This window comes from Ursus arctos, unplaced genomic scaffold, assembly GCF_023065955.2.
Source record: "Ursus arctos isolate Adak ecotype North America unplaced genomic scaffold, UrsArc2.0 scaffold_11, whole genome shotgun sequence".
Lineage (NCBI taxonomy): Eukaryota > Metazoa > Chordata > Mammalia > Carnivora > Ursidae > Ursus > Ursus arctos.
In genome coordinates, this window is record NW_026622775.1 from 41,072,784 (window position 1) to 41,094,425 (window position 21,642).

General features: G+C 36.2%; 1 protein-coding gene across 14 annotated transcripts in view; it reads left to right on the plus strand.

Moving 5' to 3' along the window:
* Positions 1–21,642, plus strand: part of ARFIP1 (ADP ribosylation factor interacting protein 1) — a 114,149-nt gene that overhangs the window by 168 nt on the left and 92,339 nt on the right. For 4 of the 14 annotated variants that reach the window (XM_044384372.3, XM_044384373.3, XM_026499488.4 and 1 more), the window contains exon 1: positions 17–99. The exons of 2 other annotated variants lie outside the window; for them this stretch is intronic. Coding sequence is in view for 4 of the 12 variants with exons in the window: in XM_048212179.2 (XP_048068136.1) it covers positions 15,042–15,119 (78 nt within the window). In the remaining 8 variants the exon portion in view is untranslated. Of the gene's footprint in view, positions 1–9; positions 100–3,208; positions 3,271–15,039; positions 15,120–21,642 lie in introns of those variants that run through there. 8 more of the 14 variants (XM_026499489.4, XM_026499491.4, XM_026499490.4 and 5 more) reach the window with 5 other exon arrangements.

Consider the following 21,642-nt stretch of genomic DNA (forward strand, 5'->3'; position numbering starts at 1 on the left):
TCGCGTTTCCGCTCACTTCGTGCCAGGTTTGAGGCGATTCCAGGGAGCAGCGGCAGGGATAATCCTCGACGTGAGAGCTGCCGAGTTCCCTGCAGACAGGTGAGGGCGGAGCCGGCCCGCAGGACAGCGGGGCGGGGGGGAGGAGGGGGGAGGCAGGCTCGTCTGAGGTAGTTGGCGGGGGCGGACACGTTGCCTTTGGAGCTTGCCATTCCAGACTTGCACTAGACACTTCTGTCCCTGGTCTGTGCCGTATCTGCCCAAGTATTCAGCCTTTGGTTTCTGCCCCGACCGCCTGTGTCCCCGATACAGCCGGTGAAAAGCGGGGGACTGGCCCTTGCAAGGCTGCACTCTCTCATCCTTGCATGCATTGGGTGGGAAAAGGGGTGGCAGGATCCAGGTTTTTTTCTCCACTAAGTCTCGGGGTGGGCCGCCTTTAGGTTTGATGTCCAGGCTTTTTCTCCTCGGCTCTCTGCATCCCCTACTTCCTCTCTCCCGCAGTGAGAGGAACGGAGATAGTGATCGTCCCTCCGAGACGTTCATGGGGCAGTGGTGCGGGGAGGAGCCTTGCCTAAGAAATGTCCTAAGTCTGACTGTGCCTGTGAGGACGGCCAAGGAATGCTGGAGTTTGGGAAGGAAGTCGTGCTGTCGTCTTCTCGTCCGTTCCTTTTTTCCAAGTTACTGTTTACGTGTCTAGGAAAAGGAAAGAGTTTGGGGTGTTTTTTTTTTTTTATGAACAGTTTCTAGACGCTTTTCCCTTTTATTTTATTGCTTCCTTTGTTTTGTTTTCATCTCCATCTTGAACCCTTTGATCTCAAAAAGTTTATAGTTTACACTTCCTACAAATCCTTAAGCCATCCCCTTTTAGGATTTCTGTCTCCTCCCTTTGTTTTCTCCTAGATTAAAGTACGTAATTTCTCTAATTCGGTTATCTTTTTCGTTTTCCTTGCTCAACATGACCAACACCCTCTTCTAACCAGGTCTAACACTCCTTATCTGAGAAAACAGAAGATACCTCGAATCTTACTTTTTGAATGAAAATCTCTGCCTCAGTTACTTTCATTCCTTTTCAGATTAGTTTGCCTTAATCCTGCGTTATGCCTTGGGGTCCATAGTCTAGGAATCCATAATTTTCAGGGGTCTTCTCATCCCCATCCCTGAAATTATGTGCAGAATTTTGTTTGAGTGCATGGGGGTGGGGAGGTGGGAGTTGTGGGAGAATGTCCACTTAAAAAAATCACATTCTCAAAGGAGATATAAGTCCTCCAGATAGATTAAAAACCATTCTTTAGTGCCTTGTTCAAGTTAATGACAACTTTTTTTGTGGAGCTTTTATTTTTACAAACTGTAAATAGCTTGTATTGGGAGAGTAGAATGCAGAGATTCTAGCTTTATACTGAAATCTCTTAACTACTTCAGAATGTCAGTGTTTCTAAATTCTTTCCTAGACCTAGAGAAGGAAACAAGACTGCCTACTTATTTAGTTCCTGATTTGTGGTTTTGTGGTTTCTTTTTAGGGATAGCTGTTTGTGGCCAATGCTGTGGAGATCTGATGGATTTATAAATTAATGTGTTTATATTATTATTTAATACATGTTAAATACCACCAACCTGCTAGGTACAGTTCAGAATAAAAAATGTAAATTTTGATTGTCCTTTGCTTTCATTTTCTTGTTTTTCCCTTGAGACCTTCGCTTTGCTAGGAATGGCAAATAAGATGTTTCAGGAGTGTAGTTCTTTAATTTTTGATATGTTGCTGCTTATCTTGTCATCCCCTTTCCTTCTCTATATTAGGTATTTTAATGATTCTTCTTTCATGTGAATAAGTTAGTATCCCTCCAAACTTAATGTGAGTTTAGAGTGTGTACTTACTGATTTGGTTGGGAAGTGTTTACTGGTTGAGGGTTGAAGTTCTAAATGTTTGACACTTGTTTCATAGAATGTTAGAACTTGAAGAGACCTCTACAGCTTATCATAGTTTGTGTAGAGTAACCAGATTCTTCTGCTCACAAAATTATTTTCCTGCAGTCTAGCATCACTGGGGGGAGCAGAAAACATAACTTTTAGAGTAGATTATGCTGAATTAGTTTCTTTCTAAGCTAATGACAAAGCAGATAGGTTATATCTGACACCATACCAACAATTAACATTTGTTTGCTTACTGTGTGCCAGGCATTATGCTAAATGTTTTAGGTGACTATCTCATCTAATCCTCACAGCAACTTTATAAGACGGCTAAAATCTCCATTTTTATAGATGAAGAAACTAAAACTAAGTGATTAACTGAAGCCAAAGTAATCTGTTCAGAAGCACACTGTTGGAGTCAGGATTGAATGTAGGTTGTTTGACTCCAGACTGAGCTCTTAACTACTACCCTAGACTGCTTCTACCATATTTCCTTTACATCATTTTTGGCATGACTTGGGGGTATCTCACCTTACTTCCTATCAGCTGTTAAGAAAAGAAGATCTTTTCCCTTATTAATCTTCAGTAGGAGAACACCTTTTTGAATGTCATACCTTAAAGTATGATGAAAAGAAATGAACTTGGTGAAAGCCTGTGGAGTGTTTATTTGATAAGAGTTTTCCCATGGGGATGGATATAAATCTGTGTGTATGTAGAGTGTGTGGGTGTATTATGACAGGAGGAGTGGAAAGTGAGAAAAAGGTTTTAAGTAATAAACTTGGCTTTGTAAGAGTCTGGAAGTATAAATACATCCAAGAATGATAAGTTTGGGATGGAGTAAGGAATAAACTCCGGATGAAGGAAGGAATAAATTCAACAGGGAATTTTTTTTTTTTTTTAAGATTCATTTGTTTATTTTTAGAAAAAGAGAGAACGAGAGGGAGGAGCAGAGGGAGAGGGAGACAGACTCCCAAGCAGATTCCACACTGAGCGTGGAGTCTGACTCAGGGCTCCATCTCGCGACCCAGAGATCATGACCTGAGTAGAAACCAAGAGTCAGATGCTTAACTGACTGAGCCACCGGGTGCCCCTCAACAGGGAATTTAATATAATATGGCTATGGATGAAAAAACTAACAATATATGTACAGACTGGAAAGAGCTGTTCCACATAATATAAAAGATGACGACTTAAGGACCATGACAGTCTGAAAGTCAGATATGCACCAGCATTATTTCTAGGGTGTATGAAAAAGACTATAAGACAAAAGAATCTGAAAATAATCTTGTTATCTTTGGTCTACTAGCTTTAGGCAGCCATGGAAGCCACTGAATAGCTCTTGCAGATTCTCAGCTATTGTCTACGAAAGTATGTATTTTTTTTTTCTCTTTCCTTTATTCCTTTGCTCTTTCTTTTTCCTTCTGTCTCTTATTCTTCTCCATGATTTGTAAACCTTTGTCTTAGGGTGGTTATGGCAGCTGTTGCAGGAAATAGCTCAAATCTTTTGTAAAAATATGGCAATATCTTTGCCATATTCTCATCTAAGAGTTTTTATTTTGTTTTCTTTTTGTATATCTGTGATAGCATTGGACTAATAGCTCCTTGATATTCAGGCTTGGTTTTCTTGGCCTTTTAGGGAACTGTGATGCAGTTTTTGAAGCAGGATCATAAGAACAGTGGAGTTGCTAATGAGGCCTAAATATCCAGAGGAGTCAGTTGGCCAACTCCAGTTTCTGCTAGCATGAGATAGTATTTTAGAACAAGGTTTCCAGACTTTTCTGCATCGTGGCAGAAATGATTTACTTGTATGGCAGACTATACTGGCTCTCCCTGGCTCCCTGAAGGCTGAGGGAGGGGGTCCATATTTCAGCACATCTATAATTCATTCTTGGCACACTGGTTGGAAAACTGTGCCTTGGAGAAGAGGAATATGTTACTCTTTGTTTAATACCCTCTGTTTATTTAGCGTATAATAATTTACAAAGCACTTTCATACTTCAGTTTTTTTCATACTCCATTTTACTCTTAGTTTTACTCCAGCCATATTAAGTAAGTGGAGCAAATAATATTACCATGTTAGAAATGAAGAAATTGAGGTTTTAGATAAAGTGCTTTGTATAAGGTCACACAAGTAATAAGGGGTGGATCAGAAATTCAAATCCCAGGTGAAAAGAGTCCCTCGGGTTTAAGTTAGTGGCATGTAACCTCCAGGATGGCCAGGACCCTATTTGTTTTGTTTAAATGCTACCTTCAGGGCATCTAGGGCAGTGCTAGGTACATAGAAGTCCATAATAGTTGTCATTTATTAAGTGCTACTCTGGCTAAGTATTATGTTTTATAGATGCTATATATTAGGTATTCTTATTTTCTATTAACAAATGAAGAAACAGGTATAGAAACCAACAGAAGTAATTAGTCCAAAGTCACCCAAGCTGTAAAGGAGAACCACAGACTCATAACCAAAATTGCTTGCTCCAAAGCTTTATCTTTTCACGATAGTGACTGAATGATTTCATGACATTGTAGGGAAGAGATTGGGTTCCAGTTTAAGTGTGTGACATTGGTGGCAAAGGGGGATGGTGATGGTGGTAAAGGGAGCTAGGCAAGTGGACTATTAAGTGTTTATTTTTGGCAGTTTTGAGGTTGAGTTCTAGAGATGGTGCCTGTCTTTTTAAAAAGATTTCCAAGGTGTTTTGAGATGGGGGTGGGATAGAAGAGTAACGTGATACAACTCAGTAACTTGGCCCATTGGTGCTATAGGTGCTTCTAATAAAAGGGCTAAAAATACAGATCCTCTTCATATATGACTAAATATTAATTATAGATTATTTTTTAAAGGTAGGTTTACTATTTGTTCTTTCTGTATTTACCAATTTTTCTATATGGCATATTAATGACTTTTTAAAATATTTTAATTATACAAGTAATATATATTCTTCAAATTAAAATTCAAATAATGTCATAAGCAGATGGAATGAAAGTTTCTACTGCTCTAATCCCTCTGTCGCCCACACCCACTGTCAGTTAATTTGCAGGGTAGTTGCTGGGAATTAGACGAAATAGATGAGGAAGCTCTAAACCAGCTCTAATACTGTAGCACTAGCCACATGTGGCTATTTAAATTGGTTAAAATAAAATAGGAATAAAAATTCAGTTCCTCAGTTACACCAGTCACATTTCAGGTGCTCAGTAGCCACATGTGGCTTAGTTGCTCCTTTACTGGGTAACGCAGGTATAAAACATTCCCAACAACGTTGGCCAGCCCTGCTAAAACTTTAAAATACTACATGATTAGTGACATAATTGCTGTGCTATTGAACCAAGATTTAAAAAATCTTTGTATTCCCCATGGTGCCTAGCAGTTTTTGTTTTAGCTGATGAAATATTATTGCATATTCTCTCCCAGTTTTTTGTTTTAACTAAATCCAGATGGTCAAAGTCTAATGTTTTCCTTGCATATTTGGGGATTATAGTTAGCTGCTTTTCTAGGCTAAAGAAGACAGCTTTTCTAAGGGTGTGTTTTCTATCTCCTCTGAGCTCTAGACCTGTATATTTTGCTTTCTAGTTGGCTCCCTCTCTTGGGTATATTAAAGGTATCTCAAATACAACATGTCTAAAACTAAATTGATTTCCCCTTCACTCCCACCCCCCCCAAAAAAACCCAAAAAAAATCCCCAAACGTTCATCCTCTTTCTTTGTTCCTTGTTTCAGTGAGTGACTCCATTATCTTTCTAGTTGTAAAATCCAGAAAACTAGGAGTGGTTCTTAATAACTTCCTTTCCTGGTTACATCCAGTCTGTCAACAAGTTTTATTAATCTTACTTTCTGAATATCTCTTGAATCTGTTTACTTCTTCCCATTTCCACTACCACCACTTTAGTCTGTTACCATCCTCTTGCTTGAAATTTCTACAATAGCCTCCATTCTTGTCTGCCCATTTCTATTTTGGCCCCTCTCTAATCCATTAACCATCCCGAAGGCATCGTGTTTTATTTTGAAACACACATCTGATTGTCACTCTTCTCTCTACCTTCCCAGTCTATGGCTTCCCCTTGCTTCGAGGATAAAAATAAAACCCCTTAACAATTCTTAACTCATCCTCACCCTCCAGCCTCATCTTTTACCGTGTTCTGCCTAATTCTCCACTTCAACCATTCTGGCCACCTTTTTGTCCTTTGTACTTATCTAGCTCTTTGCCATTACAGAGCCTTTGCACATGCTTTTCTTCCTGTCTGGATCACTCTTTAACGTTTCACTTCTCTTGTTAGCCCCTAGCTATCCTTCACACTTCAACAGAAGTTTTGTTTCCTTAGGGAATACTCTAACCTCTGAGATTAGGTACTCTAACCTCCCAGATCACACATTTACCACAGTCACAATTTACATTTTGTGTGTGATTTTATGATTGTCTTTCTCTTCCATTGCCTCCAAACTCCATGAAGATAGGGACCAAATCTTTTTTTCTTTTTTGGCTCATTCTTAAATACCTATGACCTACCTAGCTCAGTACCTGATATGAATATTGAAAACTAATTATTATAAAATTTAGTACAATATTCTTAGATTATATTATAATAAACTCTTATTTTAGAACAGTTTTAGATTTATGGAATTATTGCAGATAGTGTAGAGATTCCTGTATACCCCATGCCCAGTTTCTCCTGTTATTAACATACTGTGTTAGTATGGTACATTTGTCACAATTGATGAACTGGTATTTATATGTACTAACTTGTGTTCAGATTGCATCAGTTTTCTCCTAATGTCCTTTTTCTATGCCAGGATACCACAATACATTTAGTTGTCATGTGCCCGCTTGGTTTTCACTGGTTCTCAGACTCCTTGATTATGATTATAAGTTGATAGTTTTGAGAATTACTAGTTAGGTATTTTGTAGACTGTCCCTTAATTGGGATTTGTCTGATGCTATTCTTAGAATTAGACTGGATAATGTGTTTTGGTGAAGAAGACCCACAGAGGTAAAGCAACATCCTCATCATATAAAGAATAAATACTATCAATGTGCTTTACCACTGTTGTTAACCTTGGTCACCTGGCTTGAATAGGGTTTATCAGGTTTGTCCTCTGTAAAGTTACTCCTCCCCCCACCTTTGCGTATTGTACTTTTTAGAAGAAAGTCACTATTAGATGAAGTATGTACTAAAGAAGTAGGGATTTATGTTCCATCTCCTTAATAGTGGAGTATATGTGTGAATTTTTTGAATTCTCTGCAAGGGAAATTCATCTCCTTGTCCTCTTTTATTAACTTAATCATTTATTTATACGAATATTGACTCGTGGGTATTTATTTTATACTGTGCCTTATAATCCAGTACAACTTCGTTTTGTTGCTCAGATTGCTTCAGCTTTGGCCATTGGGAGCTCTTTCAGTTGGTTTTTATATTCCTTTGACATATCCCCATCATTGTGAGGATTTTGTTGTTTTGTATGGTTTGTTGGTGGTTGTTTGGTTGTGTTTTTTGGGTTTTGGGGGTTTTTTTTGGTGTGTTTTGTTTTTGTTTTTGTTTTTGTTTTTAAGCACATCTTTACTTTCTGGCACTACAAGTTGTTCCAGGCTCATCTTGTATATTTCCTGCCCCAGTCCTAGAATCAGCCATTTCTCCAAGGAGTGCTGGTTCCCTTTATTGGAGAATGATATTAGAAATCAATATCTGGGAACTGCGTGTGCTCATTCTTGCTGTGGTTGCTTCTAAAAAATATACACCAACTCATGTAAATACACATATCTATAAATACTTCTTTAACTATCTGTATCTGTGTTTAAGCTGTATTCTTAGATTATTTACTCTGAACTTTTTTCCACTGAAAACAATTACCTGTGAATATTGAATATAAAACTATATTTATATAGTTTTGAGAATTTAGTAACAATTAAAGTACTCCAATTCTTTTGGTTCTTGGTTGGCCTCACTGCAATGTTCCCGAACTCAACCAGTCATTTTATGAAGAATGAGGCCACAGTACGTTGAATAATTTAGAGTTTATTTACAACTGGTTTTCTTTTCAGGGAGTAATTTAGTTTTGAGAGTCTTACCATTTTACTTCTCATTAGTTTCTCTGTAACAATCTGAATGGGGAAAATAAGACTTCTCCAGTGAATTTTATTACTTGGTTAAAAGTTAGTAATGGTGGTAGGGATGGGAATAGTTGAATATTGATTTTTATTTTTTATTTTTTAAAGTTTGTTTATTTTTATTAGTAATCTCTACACCCAGCATAGGGCTTGAAGTCATGATACCAAGATCAAGAGTTGCATGCTCTTCCAACTGAGCCAGCCAGGTATCCCTGAATATAGATTTTTAAATTGTTTCCCATTATTACATATAATTGAGAATTAACTGTGTTTTGTCAAAGCTTTCTATTTTTGAATTATCTAGACTGATGTGTTTATCCTAATGAGCAACTTAATCTTAACTTCTCACTATCCAAAAGGACTTAGAGATATCTAGCAAAATAGCTTTTACAGATACAAGGTAATTGTTGACATACAGGCAGCAGCATAATGTAAATGATTCTTCATTATCTTCCATTTATTTGGTGGTTTTGCTTAGGAAAGGGAATGTAATTGTGTTTTGAACATATAGTGTGGTGGAAACCATTTTTAGTTCAGTATCATTGGCGTTGGACAGTGGGGTAAAGGATTTTTTTTTCTTTATGTTAAAACTACTGTCATAAAAGAGAAAACTATTTTAAATTGTTTTGAAGCAGAAAGCTTCTGTATTTTGGATATTATTTTTCAACTTTAAAGACATATAGTTATTTAATGTAGTCGCTGTGTATTTTAACTATTTTTTTGTAAATAAGTTCAAATTGAAAATTCATATTAAATTATGAAATTAAAACAAGTCTTACCATTCTCTTTCTGTTTATCCATGAGCAAGAAAAGATAGGTATATCCTAATAGATTCCATCAAGAATGAAAGAAATAGAGTCACTTTTCTTTAATTTTTAGCCTGATAACCAATCTCTGAATAGCCATGTAGTAGTCTAAAGAAGCTAAGCAAGTTTAGACTAAAGCAAGCCCATTTTGCTACTTTTTGTTTTCAGTTTTCTGTATTTATTTCCTTAGCATTGTCTTTGACTCACCAGTCAGAACTCCTTGGTCCATATGTTATAACTATAGTATTTCTCCAACTTTTTTGCTAGAAAGATGTATCCCTCTTCAGATTTTTTTTTTCAGATGTTTCTTTGGAGACTCATATTTTATTACAAAAATCAAGAAATTCCTTAGAAGACTTATGTATATTGTTTAATTCAAGTGAATTTTGCTTTAGATCCCATAATACAGTACTTATTTTAATAAAAAGAATGTAAATTCTCATTCTAGTATGATGTGCCGTGTTTATCCTGTTTATGTCTGCTCTATTTATATCTCCCTTCCTGTGCCTCAGTCATGCCATTTCAGACTCTGTGTGCTATGTGAGTACCTTAATTTAAAAAACTCATGGTTGCTTTTCCACAACACTTATCCCATGCATAGATCTTTTAGTGTTAGACTTCCAGTCTTTAACTCATTGGTATCATGGAGACTGTAAATGCAGTTTTTCTTTTCTGGTATCCATGGAATCTTTTGTTTCCTCATCCAGTATCCTGGCAAATCTAGTACTTCCTGGCTTCTCTTTCTTGGGTCCTAGGAAGAATCTAAATGCATTTAAGTATTGTAGGGCATAGATTTCTCCCTCATTAAATTCTGGTTAAAGTTCTCATATAATTTCCCTCTGCATAGTTGTAGTTTATTCAGTTTATGGAAATTAAAATGTAATTTTAATAAATAAAATCAAAAACAGTCCCAAGCAGTTGGATGAATTATAAACTTCAAGTGATATTATTTATGCACATTTTACAAATGCTAATTAATATTCACTTTATAGGTCATTTGTTCTTACACTCATTAGTTAATGAATACCTCTGGCTGATTTATAGAATTATAGCCCCAGAGATGACGTGAAGCATTTTTGGCCTGCAGTACAAACTGGCCTATGAAGCCTGGGCATTAATGGTAGTTTTGTAATAGTAATTTATCATTCTATTTTGAAAACAGTGTTTGTTTAAATTGTATTTATTCATTTGAGAGAGAGAGCATGCATGCGCACAAGCAGGAGGGAGGGGGCAGAGGGAGAAGGAGAAGCAGGCTGCCCACTGAACGGAACGCTGGGATCATGACCTGAGCCAAAGGCAACCGACTGAGCCATCTAGGTGCCCCTATTTTGAAAACAGTTTTTAAAGATAACTGAATTTATGTAAGATCAAAAAACTTACGTATAACTTAAACAGTACACATAAATAGTACAAGTTGCAAGTCATTAACTTTTTAAATCTTTTTGTTCCCATGTATGTTAGTTATCAAAGTTGTGTACAGACTTCTAAAAAATAAATGTGAAGGTTAGAGCATTTAAAGAATATGAATAAAACACAGATTTAGTACTTACCTCTAATTCTCAGAAATTCGATTTCTTGTTTCCCTATATGCCTAGGGTTATTTGGTCTTTTCTTGAGCTGGATAATAATGATATATTTTCCTAATTCGTGCTGCTGTTGAAAACGGGGGAGCAGAGGATAACTCTTATTTCCTAAGAAAGTGTAAGACAACAAAAGCGAATTGCCTTAACTTTGTTCTGTTTTCTGTTCCACTCTTTGCCCTCTGCAGGGGTTCCTTCCTCCTTTCATTCTTCCCTCAGTGGAAGAGATTTCCTCCTTTTATCTGAGGGTAGTTCCACTGCCTTTGTTCAGAATTTCTTTCTGTTTTTAAAAAACTTTAATTTCTGTCTCATTTTAGACTTGCAAAAATAGTATAGTTTCCTTATATTCTTCACCTCACTTCCCTGAATGCTAGCATCTTACATGACGATAATTATCAAGAACAGAAAACTAATACTGGTATAATATTATTAACTAAACTATAGACCTTACTAGAATTTCACCAAATTTTCATCTGGGTTGGTTTTTTGTTTTTCTGTTCCAGGATCCTATCTAGGAAACATGACACTTTTAAAGAATATTGATCAGTTATTTTGTGGAAAATCCCTCAGTTTTTGTTAGTCCAGTATTTTCTCAAGATAGGACTGAGCTTAGCATTTTTGGCAAGAGTATCATAAAAACGATGTTGTGTCCTTCTCAGTGCAGTGTTTCAAGGGGATTATAATGTTATGTCTTACTACTGGTGATTACTTGGTTCATTAGATCTGTTGAGTTTCTTTACTATGAACTGTGGTTTCCTTCATTTTATTATCTTTCCCTTTCCAGTTAGTATGTACCTTGTGAGAGATACTTGGAAATTATGTGAATCTTGTTTCTCCTCAAATTTCTGCCCTTTAATTTTAGCATCTATCAGTGGATCTTGTCTGCAACATTTATTACTGTGATATTTGCCAGGTGGTGATTCTGTTTCCCTCTCTTCTCTTTATTGATTGAGATTCTGTAGTATGGAAGTATTGTCTCTTTACTCCCATTTACTTATTTATTTGGCTGTTTATTTATATCAGTATGGACTCATTTGTTTTAATCTCTGGGTCTAAATCCAGTACTCTCATTATTTATTTTGTTGCTCGGTTTTTTCTGGCATTAGCCATTAGGGACTCCTTCAGGTTGGCTCATGTGTTCTTTCAACAGGCCCTCATCTTTTTTTAACTTTTCCTTGACTTTCTGACACCAGAAAATGTTCCAGGCTCATCTTGTGTTTTCCCTGCCCCAGCCTTAGAATCAACCACTTCTGAAGAATTGTTTCTTTATTGGAGAATGGTATTTAGAGACCAAGATCTGAGCACCAAGTATAATCATTATTTCTGGGTATCAGTCTTTCTAGGCCCTCTCAGTGATTAAAGCTTGGAAACCTATAGCTTTAATCTATAGCATGCTAACACACACATATATATGCATGTTAAAAACTATGAGTTTATACTGATAGCTCTGATTCCAGTCCAACACCACAGGGTTCATTTTAGCATTTCTCCTTTCTTTGTTTATAACTTTTTTTTCCCAACAGTGAGAAACCTGGTTCTTGGCATCTATGTTCTGTTTACTGATTTGTTCCATTCTTTTTTTTTCTTTTCTTTTTTTTTCTTTTTTCTTTTTTTTTGAGAGGGGGAGAGAGAGAGAGAGAGACTCCTGAATCCCAAGCAGGCTCCCCACCCAGCACAGAGCCTGATGCAGAGCTCAGTCTCACAACCCCAAGATCATGACCTGAGCCCAAATCAAGAGTCGGATGCTTAACTGACTAAGCCACCCAGTCCCCCCCGATTTGTTCAATTCTATTGTACACATAATTTCAGAATTATTAACCCGTACTCCTGTGAGAAACATTTTTACTAACTAGATTAATAGCATTTATATACAGTTGTTTTTGTCTTTAGCCTAATGGTGTCTGGTCAAGATACTCTTTTTTCCTTTCCTCCCTCCCTCCCTCTCTTCCCCTTTACCCTTTACCCCTTACATCTTCCCTTCCCAGAGTTATTCATTTATAATACAGTTAGGTTCATTTGTTGGCATTTTTATACCATTTTGAGTTCCATTCAAATCCTAGTTGGTTTTAATTATATTTTTAATGATGGGTATGTGAAATTATTATGGTTCTAAGTGTGAGAATTATTTAAAAATATGTATTCAGAGAAGCGTCTCTCCCTCCTATCCCTGATACCTTATTCCCATTTCCTACTTAATTCTTTCCTTCCTTACCCTGTAGGAAACCTATGTCCCTAGTGTTTGGTCTATCTTTCTTATATTTCTTTTGTTCTAATGAGCAGAAACATGTATTTTCATATATCTCCTTTGTTCTTACATGAAGATAGTATACCTGTAAGTATTTTTGGATTTTGCTTTTTTCACTTAACAGTATGTCCTGGAAATCACTCCATATCATAAGAGATCTTCCTCATTTTTTTTAGTTGTATAGTACTCCAATCTTTGGATGTACCATAGTTTATTCAGTCATTTTCCTATGTACAGACTTTTAGGCTGTTTCTAATGTTTTACATTTATGAAGAATACTGCAATGTCCATGTATTTTTATATTGTTGGAGGTGTATTCCCAGGATAGATTCCTAGAATTGAGATTGCTGGATCCAACAGTAAATCCGTATGTCATATTCTTAGGCATCACCAAAACTCCCTCCAGAATGGTTGTACCAATATGTATTCCCGTCAGCAATGTATGAGAGTGCCTGTTTTTCCTTATTTCCTCACTAACAGAATGTTTTTGTTATATTTAAAATTTTTTTGCCAGTCTAATAGGTGAGAGAAATGGTATCTTGGTTTTGTTTTAACTTGCACTTCTCTAATTATGAGTGAATTTGAACATTTTTATATTTTTGAGGGCCATTTTAATATCTTTTTTGTGTGTGTGAATTTTCTGTTCATGTCTTTTTCCTGCTCTCAATCTGGTTTTTGTGTTTTTTCTTTAAGAGTTCTTTACAGTAGTCTCCCCTTATCTGTGATGGATATATCCCAAAACCGCCAGTGGATGCCTGAAACTGTGGATTGTACCAAACCCTGTATATAACTGTCTTTTTCCTACACATACATATCTGTGATAACATTTAATTTATAAATTAGGCATGTTAAGAGATTAATAACAGGGATGCCTGGGTGGCTCAGTCGGTTAAGCATCTGCCTTCCACTCAGGTCATGATCCCCAGGTCCTGGGATCGATCCCTGCATCGGGCTCCCTGCTCAGCAGTGAACCTGCTTCTCCCTCTGCCTACAGCTCCCCCTGCTTGTGTGTGCGCTCTCTCTCTCTCTCTCTCTGATAGATAATAATCTGTTTTTAAAAAAGGAGAGATTAACAACAACAGTAATAAAGTAGAACAATTGTAACAATATACTGTGATAAGAGTTAAGTGAATGTGGTCTCTTTCTCTCTCATAATACCTTATTATACTATACTGTACTCACCTGCTTCCTGTGGTGATGTGAGATGATAAAATGCCCATGTGATGAGATGAAGTTGAGGTGAGTGACATAGATGTTGTGACATAGTTTAAGTTCCTGTTGACCTGAGAACATGTCAGAAGGAGGATCATTTGCTTATCAACCACAGTTGAAACACAGTAATATCCCTAATATATGCAGTAGTCCCCCCTTAGCTGAGTTTTCACTTCCTCTAGTTTCAGTTACCCAAGGTCATGATGAGAAATTATGTTGAGAAAGTCTCCCTTAATTCATTTCTCCTTGAGTGTTGCATTTTGAATGGATGTTGAATTTTGTCAAATGATCTCTCAACATCTGTGAAGAAAACTATATTTTTAGATTTATGAATGCAGTATATATTAATAGATTTCCTAATTGAACTAGTCTTGTATTCCTGGGATAAATCCCACCTGTTCATTTGTGCTTTCCTAATGTGGTATTGGGTTCGGTTTACAAACTGAAATTGTAAAATTGTTCCCTCCAGTGTATTTCAAAAGTAAAAATGTGTTTCTTTGTATTGCAGTACCTGACATGGTGCCTTGTAATTATTTATCTGTCTCCTTGATTAGATTCAGAGTACTTATAGAAGATGAATTAGATTTTGCTCTTATTTCTCCTTAGTGCCTAGCAGAGTTCTTTGTATATAGTTGGCATTCTCTAAGTGTTGTTGAATAAGTTAGAAGCAGAAATAGCCTATTAAAGTTTTTTTTTAATTAAACTTCTATTTAATGAAATCTGGGTATAGTGTTTCACTTAGAGAATGAACAGTCATATCTGTGATCAATTCCAAAGAGCAGTAGCCAGGGAAGTAGAAGAGGTCTGAGTTCTGTTCTAAAACCTTGGGTTTATGTAGGCCATGAATAACTAATGTTTTGGCTTCAGATATCTTTGGATACGAGTTTTTTCATCTGTCAAATCAGGTTGGACCCTCTGATCTTTTAAATTTTGTTTCATATCTAAAATAATTATGTGAAATTATTTCTTAATCATTGAGGTCTGTATTTTTAAATTCTGCATACTTTTTTTGAATTTTTGCTTTTTAGAATTGTTTACCTGTCATAATCATAGATATTCATGTGATTATAGAGCATTTTGCAAAGCACATTGTGACTGCAAATCAGTTATGTTACAGAATATTTGTTAAGAATATTGGTGAGATTATACAGCTTTTTTAACTAAATTATTTAATGTGTGCTTAACACATTTTACTTTTAGGTATGTCTGACAGCAGCAATGATACCACAGCTCTTGGTGCTTCTAAACCAGGCACAGAAGAAGTCGAGTCTAAGTCTGAGGTGATTGGGTGGTATTTCTATGGTTTTTTTGAAATCAGTCCATCTCAATCAAAGTTTTAGACTGTCCAAATTGACTCATTTGATCTAAACATGTGCCATTCTGAATAAACTCTTTTACACACATAGACATGGGAAAGGAGTGGGAAGAGAGAAATTTCTTCAATAATGGGAAGTAAGTTACTATTTACTTTTGGGCATCTGAAATTCTAGAATATACTTGTCACATAAAGATGAATGTAAAAGTTGGGGTCAAAGTATAGCTTTTAATTTAAACATGAAATGAGGTTTCTGTTGAAATAATATAGTAATAGGTTCATATTTGAACTTGTCTACTCCCGTATACTGTCTTTAGTTAGGTATGCATCAGAATCCAAGTACAGAGTTCTAAAAAAAAAAAAACCTGAGTTCTCGACTTTGCTTTTGACTCACTGAATCTGAAGCTGCAGTGATAGGCACCAGGCCATGCGGGGTTTTCTTTTTTCTTTTTTTTTTTTTTTCTTTTTGGAAGTTCTACAAATGATTTTTTTTTTTAGAGATTTTATTTATTTATTTGACAGAGAGAGACAGCCAGCGAGAGAGGGAACACAAGCAGGGGGAGTGGGAGAGGGAGAAGCAGGCTCCTAGTGGAGAAGCCTGATGTGGGGCTCGATCCCAGAACGCTGGGATCACGCCCTGAGCCGAAGGCAGACGCTTAACGACTGCGCCACCCAGGTGCCCCCGGAAGTTCTACAAATGATTCTAACCACTTCTTTGATGGTTCAATGACCCCACTAGTTCATTAGATTAAAGAGAAAGATATGAAAAAAGTTAATTTTATATTAAATTCAAGTTATCAGATGTTTTTGAATACCTAATACTACTAAAACCTCTCATGTTTATATTGCTTAACGATTTAGAGTAACACTTTCATATTGTCCCATTTTGAACCTTAGAACAATTTGGTATCATTCAGTTAGGTACTAGAACAACTGTTACTTTCCCCCTTTATTTGTTGAACATACTTATCTTTCAGAGATAGTAACTGACTTAGAGGAATTGGCAAGGCTGGGACACCATGTGGGGTCTTCTGGCTCCAGATGCAGTGTTTCTGAACCAGGTTGCCATCTGTGTGTATGCACAATGCCAGGCGTAGTATTTCTTCAACTAAGCCAAGATACTGTGAGTCTGTGTGAAAGCTTTAATGTGGGATTTAGAGCTAGATAATTTAATTTTAGTCCAAAAGTCAAGGATGAGTTCTGGGTGGCAAAATATGTATTACCTGTGGAAGATTCAGGATTCTTTGTGATTGAAAATAGTTGGTTATTTACTGTTGGTCAAAACAATGTTTTAATTACATTTAGTTCAGAGAAACTAGGGATTTATGTATATTGTATTTACCTTAACTCATGGATTTAATTTTTTATGACCAGATCTCTGAGTCTGTACTGTTGAGAGATGACCAGAGGAAGTTTGTTGCTTGTGAACTACAGGAAGGATTGGCAGCCCAGCCAATGATAAGATTCATAATAAGTGAAAGTACTGTGTTCGTGGTTTACCACTAGTGAGTTTCAGCTGTGTGAATGTCACTCACATAGATGTAAACTAGAAATTTCTTGCTATTGTAATAGACAGACCTGAATGACGATCTGAAGGAAACCACTGCCAAGTAATCGTTGTGAAAATTTGTATATATATTAACATTAAAATCCATGTTATGCATTCCCTGCATTTTTAGCCATACCCAATGTGCGGTGTTCAAGGAAATATTGTGATTAAAAAAAAAAAAAAAAAGATCAGGTGTGTGAGTACAGTCTGAATTTATGTCCAAATTTAAAAGTACTATGTGAGTTTACAGTTAACCAAAGAAGGATTTAGGGGTATTTTTTACTTTAAAATTCCCTGTTTATGGTGTGCCTGGATGGCACAGTTGGTTAGGCATCCGACTCTTGGTTTCTTCTCAGATTGTGATCTTGGGGTTGTGAGATCGAGCCCTGCATCAAGCTCCATGCTCAGTGTGGAGTCCTTTTAGGACTCTGTCCCTCTCCCTCTGCCCCTTCCCTCTGCACACTCGCTCTCTCTCAAATAAATAAATTAATCTTTAACATTCCCCGTTTACACTGGGTATTATATAAGACTAATGAATCACTGACCTCTACCTCTGACACCAGTAATACATTTATATTAATTAATTGAATTTAAATTTAAAAATAAATAAAATTCCCCATTTATTAGTATTCTAACTTGAATCTGCTCTTTTTCAAAATCCAGATGAAAAGATTTTGAGGGGGTCAGATTCCCTTACAAGAATTTTTCTTTGAGTATATCTCTAAATGTATTATGGCCGTTAACTTCTTATATGTTCTGTGTATCAGACTTTTCAGTAATTCAGACTAATCTTCAAGCTTGGTGCATCACTGGTGGTCAGTTTGATGAATGAATTAATTCTCACTCTACTATTATAAAGGATATATAGATATTGGTTTCTTAGAAATAGAATATTGAGGACAATGATGATAGTTTTGATTTCTTTAAAAGCAAAGCAAAACAAAACAACAGCAAGGGGGACCTGGGTGGCTCAGTCAGTTAAGCTTAGTCTGACTCTTGGCTTTGGCTCAGGTCATGATCTTGCTGCCCTGAGATGGAGCCCTGCATTGGGCTGAGCTCTTAGTGTGGAGCCTGCTTCAGATTGTTTCTTCCTCCCCCTCTCCTCCCCGCTCTCTCTCAAATAAATAAATAAATAAATAAATAAATAAATAAATAAAATCCTTAAAAACAAACAAAAAAACAACAGCAAAAACTCACACTGTCAACCCTGAACAAGAAGAGACTTAAAGTTCATTTAGGTTCTGTAAGGTGAATTGCCTTGCTCACAATCATTCAGCTAGTTAATTGTAGAATCTAGGGTAATTTTCTAGCTCTCAACCAAATGATCTGTCTGTTAAAATATCCATCTCGTCAGTGACCATAAAAATGCTTTCTTCTTTTATGTGTGTGTTTTTTAATGACATCAGTTTTTTTCTTTTTAAATTAAATAAAAGAAGAAGAAAACACGAGCTTGGCTTGCTTTGTACTCTAGTCCAGTCTTGATTACAGCAGATGAAGGTGGATTTTGTTCTTTGTGTTTTTAATATTTAAACTTTATACCTTGAAATGTGTTTAAACTGATTATGTATCTGGAGAAGAAGTAATGGTTTAATAGGCACCATTCACAGAGAGTCTGTTAGGTGCCAGACACTGTACTGAATTTTCTATATGTATTATCTCATTTAATACTGTACTAACCCTGATTGCATTTGAGGTATTCTCCCTCATTTTATAGATTAGGCAACAAAGACCTGAAAGGGCTAAGATAGCTAATGAGGAGAAGAGCTGTGATTTAAACCCAAATAAAAGTGCAAAATATGAGTAAATTTAAGAAACTAAATAGGGAAAAAATTATTTAAAGATAGAAGCAAGGATATTGGGGAAAAAGCATATAAGGTATATTTTTAACAAAAAAGGAAAGAAAGAAAAGTTAATGTGTTAGGTATTAGCATGTTCTAGGGTTATCGCCTGAATTCTTTTCTGTCTGCCCTTCAATACAGTAACACTAACACATATACCAATTTCTAATATCCAAAAGATATATACAAATATTTGCATTTTTCTTTTATGATGCTACAAGGGGAATGCAGATCCTGCAATCACGATACATGTTGATTAATAGAGGAAATTTTAAAATAAATAAAATGTAGAGTAATAATGTCTTTGGAGTGATACAAATAAAGAACTGTGGCAGTTCAGAGGAATATCAGCCAGGATCATCACTGCAGGTGGCATTTTAAACTGAGTCTTAAGAGTGTGAGTAGAATTTGAGTATATGAGTGATGATGGTCGCTGCTTGAGCAAAGGCATAGAGAAAGGAAACTGAGTGACATATATGGGAAAATGTGAATAATTAAGTTTGATTTAATAGGGTATCTGAAGACGCATAGTTGGTGGAAAGAAGACAGTCCAGGTCATGGAAGGATTTTGAGTGTCAAAAGGAGTTTACTTTTATGTTGTAAACATATTGAGGAGGGAGACAGATGTTAAACATATACATAAATAGAGGCACCTGGGTGGCTCCGTTGGTTAAGCATTTGCGTTCAGCTCAGGTCATGATCCCGGGGTCCTGGGATCTAGCTCTGAGTCGGGGCTACCTGCTCATTGGGGAGCCTCCTTCTCCCTCTCCCTCTGCCTCCCCCCCACTCTTGTGCACACACACACTCTATCTCTGTCTCAAATAAGTAAAATCTTTAAAAATATATATACATAAATAATCTTATAATGTAGTCTTTACTGCTATAAAGCAGGTTAAGGGGCTGAAGAGTGATGGAAACTGCTGATTTGCCTTGCTTGGTCGGAGAAGGTCCTTCTTAGATGATGTTTTAGCAAAAACTTGAATGCAGTGAGGGAGAGAGTCACATGAAAATCTGGGAGTATGAACTTTCCAGAAAGAGGAAACAAGGGCAAAAATAAGATTGGCGTGTTTGAGGAACAGTGGTGAGGGCTCTGTGGCTGAAACTGAGTGTCAGTGAGGAAAGAGTGGGAGGAAATGTGGTTCAGGTGGTAGCTGGCAGCTGAGATTGGCTTGATACAGAAAAGAGAATGACAGAGGATGAGAAAGTTGGAGGAAGATTTGAAATGCATTGGTCAGGTAGCACCTGGTTGAAAATATAAGACAAATTAGGAGTTGATACCAATATATTAAAACATTTTTAAGGGAGATTTGCAACATATGAAACAAAGGTTAAATAATAAATGATTTTACATATACTCATCATCCAGATTCAATAATTTTCTGAATTTTACCACATTTGCTTTAGCCATTCCTTTATAATAGGTTTGAGAGTCATCTTCCTTTTTTTTTTTTTTTTTTGAGATTTTATTTATTTGTTTGACACAGAGAGAGAGAGAGAGCGCACAAGTGGGGGAGCAGCAGAGGAAGAGGGAGAAACAGACTGTCCGCTGAGCAGGGAGCCTGATGCGGGGCTCAATCCCAGGACCCTGAGATCATAACCTGAGCTGAAGGCAGACCCTTAACTGACTGAGCCACCCAGGCGCCCTGTCATTTTTCTTTTAAAATCATGAAATTGCCAAGGTAGAATAAATAAAATAAAATAAAAAAGAACAGAGCTACAAACAACATTTGGATTCAGTTTCAACTCTGTCTTGTCTGTTTTAGAAAAGTGTAGTGAGGATACCCATAGTGAAAAAGTCAGTATTAGTGTTGGTGGACCTATTCTAGTATTTGTCCTGTTGGAGCTGAGCTGAAAGCAGTGTGCTATAATTATGATATCTTTATGTAATATGGCATTTTCAGTTTTCCAAGCAATTTCCTATTTGATTCTTACGATACATAGGTGAGATTAATAATCTCATTTTATAAGGAAGAAATTGAAACTTAGGAAAATAAAGTGACTTTTATAAACTTATGAAAAGGGGCAAGGCTAGTCCTTAAATCCATGTTTCCTGATAATGCTGGTGAGTTCTCCAGAGACTTCATGCAGGAGGTTTATTCACCTAATACTTCTGAACCATGCTGAGCTAACACTTTATAATAAATACATTAACTAGTTTTTAAAGAAGATCATATTTTTACTAATGCAGAGGAAGTTTCAAAGACTATTTGAATTATGAGTTTAATATAATTGCTTTCTTTTTTTGTAGGCAAACAAAAATGTAAATAATTTCATCTGACACAGAAGGCATTTGTGCTTTTTGGTATTGGAACAAAGTATGGTCTCTGTTGACATGCATAATTACTCCACTAAACACTGCGACCTTCATTGTTTGAAGCCATAACTAGAACAATTAGAGTTAAATATTTGTGGCTACTTTCTCTTCTTCTTTCACGCTGTTCACTTCCTTCATTGTTCTTTCGTCTCAGATTGACTGTAATTAACAACTTAGTCCTTTAAATTAGCAGAAAATATAGCTACGTGACAGAACATTATACCTACTGAATATATGCAGCCAGTGAACTGAGCACTGGAAATATTTCACAGTACTTTTTAATAAATTTTCAAATACCTTTTTTTTAATGGCACATTTAAGAAAGAATTGGAAAAACTTCAAGCTTATTATTATATCATTTTATTTTTGCTTGCTCCGTGGTAAATTGGAGTAAAGAACAATGTTAAATGTGTATGTTTTAGGAGATATAGTGCCTTGTGTAGTTGCAGAAGTCCAAGGCTATGACAAGTTCTTTAACATCTTTTCTGGAAAGTTTCTACCTTGTTTCTTAAGCATTGTAGAAATTAGGTTTTACCATTAATAATGTAATTAAATTGATAACAGCAAGAAATATATTTCCAGTATGCCTTCTCTTTCATTATTAAGATAGAGTTTTAGTCTGGGTGAATTTTTGTTAATGTATCTTTTATTTTCCGTGGGGTATTCACTTATAAATGCTGACTGTCATATGTAAAACCTTTTTAAATGTTAATGTCAAGATATATTTTGAATTAGAATTTGAAAAACATCAGTTGTGCCAGAAAAAAATTACAGGAGCTTTTTTTCT